At 42.6% G+C, this 5,432-nt stretch overlaps 1 protein-coding gene across 1 annotated transcript in view; it reads left to right on the top strand.

The window, feature by feature from the left end:
* LOC106535587 (endothelin-converting enzyme 2) overlaps positions 1-488 on the top strand; it is a gene marked incomplete at both ends in the record, with an annotated part of 6,314 nt that extends 5,826 nt beyond the window's left edge. Inside the window, 3 exon segments of the mRNA XM_014032626.1 lie at positions 1-78; positions 163-228; positions 300-488. Coding sequence (XP_013888080.1) covers positions 1-78; positions 163-228; positions 300-488 — 333 coding nt within the window.
* Between the last annotated feature and the right edge of the window lie 4,944 nt (positions 489-5,432).

The following is a 5,432-nucleotide window of genomic DNA, read 5'->3' as shown; positions in this document are numbered from 1 at the left end:
GGTCGGTTCGGAGCTCAGCCCTTCTTCAGCGTCCAAGTCAGCTCCGACCTCAAGAACTCCAATAGTAACGTGATCCAGGTAGACCGGGTCCTGAAGGTCTGAAGGATCTGATCTGCTCTCACACCTCATTGGTGATTGGCTCACCTGTTCTGTCCTCTCCAGGTGGACCAATCAGGACTATTCCTACCATCAAGAGACTACTATCTGAACAAGACAGCCAATGACAAGGTGAGGAGTCCTGAAGTGGGACATCCCTCTGGTCTAAGCTTCATGAGACTAGTCTGGATTCTGTTTTGCAGGTGCTGGTGGCGTACCTGGACTACCTGGTGGAGCTGGGGACACTGCTGGGAGGTGAAAAGAACTCCACCCGTCTTCAGATGCAGCAGATCCTGGAGTTTGAGACAGCTCTTGCCAACATCACCGTCCCCGAGGACCAGCGGCGAGACGATGAGAAGATCTATCACAAGACCACCATCTCTGAGATGCAGGTGAGGTCTAAGGGACTGATCTGGGGTACAGGGATGGACTGAAACAGATTGTTGTCCCTGGATGGATTATTGCCCCTGGATAAACTGAAACAGATAATTGTCCCTGTATGGTCTGAGTCAGATTACTATCCCTAGATGGATTGGGACAGATTGTTGTCCCTGGATCGACAAAGTCAGAATATTGTCCCTGTATTGACTGGGTCAGATTATTGTCCCTGGATGAACTAAGTCAGATAATGGTCCCTGGATGGACTGAGTTTGGTTATTGTCACTGGATGGACTGAGACAGATTATTGTCCCTGTATGGACTGAGACAGATTATTGTCCCTGGATGAAATAAATCAGATTATTGTCCCTGGAAGGACTAAGTCAGATTATTGTCACTGGATGGACTGAGTCTGGTTATTGTCACTGGATGGACTGAGACAGATTATTGTCCCTGGGTGGACTGAGACAGATTATTGTCCCTGGATGGACTGAGTCAGGTTCCCTGGATGGACTGAGACAGATTATTGTCCCTGGAAGGACTGAGGCAAATTATTATCTGTATGGACAGATTCAGATTATTGTCCCTGGATGGACTGAAACAGATTATTGTCCCTGGATGGACAGGGGCAGATAATTGTCTGTAGATGGTCTTGGTCAGATTGTTGTCCCTGGATGGACTGAGACAGATTGTTGTCCCAGGATGGACTAAGTCAGATTATTGTCCCTGGATGGACTAAGTCAGATTATTGGCCCTGGATGGACTAAATCGTATTATTGTCCCTGGATGGACTGAGACAGATTGTTGTCCCTGGATGAACTAAGTCAGATTATTGTCCCTGGATGGACTAAGTCAGAATGTTGTCCCTGGATGGACTTAAATCAGATTATTGTCCCTGGATGGACTAAGTCAGATTTTAGTCCCTGGATGGACTAAGTCAGATTATTGTCCCTGGATGGACTAAAACAGATTATTGTCCCTGGATGGACTAAGTCAGATTATTGTCCCTGGATGGACTAAGTCAGATTTTAGTCCCTGGATGGACTAAGTCAGATTATTGTCCCTGGATGGACTGAGACAGATTACTGTCCCTGGATGGACTGAGTCAGATTATTGTCCCTGGATGGACTGAGTCAGATTATTGTCCCTGGATGTTCTGTCAGATGATTGTCCCTGGATGGACAGAGACAGATTATTGTCCCTGGATGGATTAAGTCAGGTTATTGTCCCTGGATTGACTAAATCAGATTATTGTCCCTGGATGGACTGTGTCAGATTATTGTCCCTGGATGGACTGTGTCAGATTATTGTCCCTGGATGGACAGAGACAGATTATTGTCCCTGGATGGACTAAGTCAGAATATTGTCCCTTGATGGACTGAGTCAGATTATTGTCCCTGGATGGACTTAGTCAGATTATTTCCCTGGACGGACTAAATCAGAATATTGTCCCTCGATGGACTTAGTCAGATGATTGTCCCTGGACGGAATAAGTCAGGTTATTGTCCTTGGATGGACAGAGACAGATTATTGTCCCTGGATGGACTGAGTCAGATTATTGTCCCTGGATGGACTAAGTCAGAATATTGACCCTGGATTGACTAAATCAGATTATTGTTCCTGGATGGACTGAGACAGATTGTTGTCCCTGGATGGACTAAGTCAGATTTTAGTCCCTGGATGGACAGAGACAGATTATTGTCCCTGGATGGACTGAGTCAGATTATTGTCCCTGGACGGACTAAGTCAGATTATTGTCCCTGGATGCACTAAATCAGATTATTGTCCCTGGATGGACAGAGTCAGATTATTGTCCCTGGATGGACTAAGTCAGAATATTGTCCCTGGATGGACTAAATCAGATTATTGTTCTTGGATGGACTGAGACAAATTGTTGTCCCTGGATGGACTAAGTCAGATTATAGTCCGTTGATGGACAGAGACAGATTATTGTCCCTGGTATGACTGAGTCAGATTATTGTCCCTGGAATGACTGAGTCAGATTATTGTCCCTGGATAGACTAAGTCAGATTATTGTCCCTGGATGGACTGAGACAGATTGTTGTCCTTTGATGTTCTGTCAGATTATTGTCCCCGGATGGACCAAGTCAGAATATTGTCCCTGGATGGAATGAGAAAGATTATTGTCCCTGGATGGACTAAGTCAGAATTTTGTCCCTGGATGGACTGAGTCAGATTATTGTCCCTAGATGGACTAAGTCAGAATATCGTCCCTGGATGGACTGAGACAGGGGTCAGGTTGGGTCTTTGTGGTTCAGTATCTGTGAGGTTTTTTGGTTCAGAACTCAGACTTGAAGAAGACTGCATGAACTGAGCTGGTTCTGATCTGTCTTCATCTGATCTGGGCTCCTGAGTGGACCCAGTACAGGTTAGTCCAGTAGACATTTGGGTACGTCTCTCAGATACACCAAACAATCATCAGATTAAATCTGTTGACAGCTGATTTCAGGTTTCTGTCTCTGTCTGTCTCCATCTTGTCTGTCCGTCCCTGTCTCGTCTGTCCCTGTCTCGTCTATCCCTCTGCCTCTCAGCTCAGGTCACTGAGGTGGATGTCTCTTTGTCCTTCAGGGCTGCAGATGCTTCAGGGGTTGCCATGATGACTGTTGCTACGTGTCTCAGAGAGGGAGGGGCTATTAGATAGCAGGCTGTTACATAAACACAGAGGAGGAGGATGATGAGGAGGAGACTCTTCCTCTGTGGGCTTTGTTTACATCGTGATGCAGGTGGAGGTGGGGTTAACAGGCCCTGCCCCCACCTGTTGTCAGCTGAGTCATAGTTTATCTGCTTTTCATTTCAGCTTATTATAAGTAAGTAATCAAAACTACAATAATTGCTCTTCAGGTTAAAGTTGGATCCAGGGTCAGTCAGGAAAAAATTTTGATCTTTGGCGCCCTCTGCTGGAGAACATTTAACCCTTTAACTCCTGTAAAACACAAATAAACTCACTGTAACTGTAATATAAATAAAACTCGACCTGCACTTCTTATAAAACATCAAAGTTTGATATTTTACTCATTTTGCATGAAATTGTACCTGAAATAAAAAAATAATGTAATTTGAGTGATACAATCCACATAAGAATATAACATATTTAAACTAAAACATTTATCAGATGTATTTACAATTTAAAACATGTATATATATTTTATCATTTTGTATGAATAGAACTGACTCAACATTTTTGACTCAAGGAGGTTCTACAGAACTGGAGTGCGCAAAAACCAGGTGACCGTGTGATCGGCTGGTGAAGCTAACGGCTAACGCTAAACGGGCAAGACTTGATTTCCCATTACTACATGTTGAAAACAGAGCAGAAAAAAAGGATTGATGATGTAGAAATCGTTAAAACTATTAATAATAATATTACTCCAATTATTATTATTAATATTTTACAGTGTATATAATCTATTTAATGTTTTAAATAATGTCAGAAAAGTTGTTTGTGTTATGGATTTATTAACAGAAGATAAACAGGAAAACATCTCATTTTACAACACAAGTCAGCAGATTTGATCTTATTTAGCTCAATGTGATCTGAGCAGAACNAGTCAGATTACTGTCCCTGGATGGACTGAGACAGATTATTGTCCCTGGATGGACTGAGTCAGATTATTATTCCTGGATGGACTAAGTCAGAATATTATCCCTGGATGGACTGAGTCAGATTATTGTCCTCGGATGGACTGAGACAGTTTATTGTCCCTGGATGGACTGAGACAGGGGTCAGGCTGGGTCTTTGTGTTTCAGTATCTGTGAGGGTTTTTTGTTCAGAACTCAGACCTGAAGAAGACTGCATGATCTGAGCTGGTTCTGATCTGTCTTCATCTGGTCTGGTCTCCTGGGTGGACCCAGTACAGGTTAGTCCAGTAGACGTTTGGGGACGTCTCTCAGATACACCAAACAATCATCAGATTATATTTGTTGACAGCTGATTTCAGGTTTCTGTCTCTGTCTGTCTCCATCTTGTCTGTCCGTCCCTGTCTCGTCTATCCCTGTCTCGTCTATCCCTCTGCCTCTCAGCTCAGGTCACGGAGGTGGACGTCTCTTTGTCCTTCAGGGTTGTAGATGCTTCAGGGGTTGCCATGACGACTGTTGCTACATGTCTCGGAGAGGGAGGGGCTATTAGATAGCAGGCTGTTACATAAACACAGGAGGAGGATGATGAGGAGGAGACTCTTCCTCTGTGGGCTTTGTTTACATCGTGATGCAGGAGGAGGTTGGGTTAACAGGCCCTGTCAAGTGTTCTTTAATTTCATGGCTTCCCACACTTGAAAAGGAGGACTTGTAGACTTCAGGATTTCACTCAACACTTTTTAATTTTTACCAGTGAGTGTGAATCAATGAATAGGTGAAAAACCTACAAAACACATACAAAAATTTTAAACATACATTTTGAACATTTGGCTCAAAGTTAGTAATTCATCTTAATTCCATTTCTAACCTTAAATAACATTTAATTCACAATTTTAACTATGAAATCAATTATTAAATCATTGAATTCTGTATTTGGCTGAATCAAACAAATCCACTAATGTGTGTGTTTATGTTGTTTATGCTCACACAAATGTGCCCATATACCCACATCTGAATCCATGAGCAGATCTGCACAACAGGCCCCGCCCTCACCTGTTGTCAGCTGAGTCATAGTTTATCTGCTTTTCATTTCAGCTGATTATAAGTAAGTAATCAAAACTACAATAATTGCTCTTCAGGTTAAAGTTGGATCCAGGGTCAGTCAGGAAAACATTTTGATGTTTGGCGCCCTCTGCTAGACAACATTTAACCCTTTAACTCCTGTAAAACACAAATAAACTCACTGTAACTGTAATATAAATAAAACTCAACCTGCACACAAAACATCAAAGTTTGATATTTTACTCATTTTGCATGAAATTGTACCTGAAATAAAAAAATATGTAATTTGAGTGATACAATCC

Source organism: Austrofundulus limnaeus, unplaced genomic scaffold (genome assembly GCF_001266775.1).
Source record: "Austrofundulus limnaeus strain Quisiro unplaced genomic scaffold, Austrofundulus_limnaeus-1.0 Scaffold1497, whole genome shotgun sequence".
In the NCBI taxonomy this organism is placed as follows: Eukaryota; Metazoa; Chordata; class Actinopteri; order Cyprinodontiformes; family Rivulidae; genus Austrofundulus; species Austrofundulus limnaeus.
The sequence above is the reverse complement of the archived record's forward strand: the minus strand, read 5'-3'. Positions and strand labels throughout refer to the sequence as shown.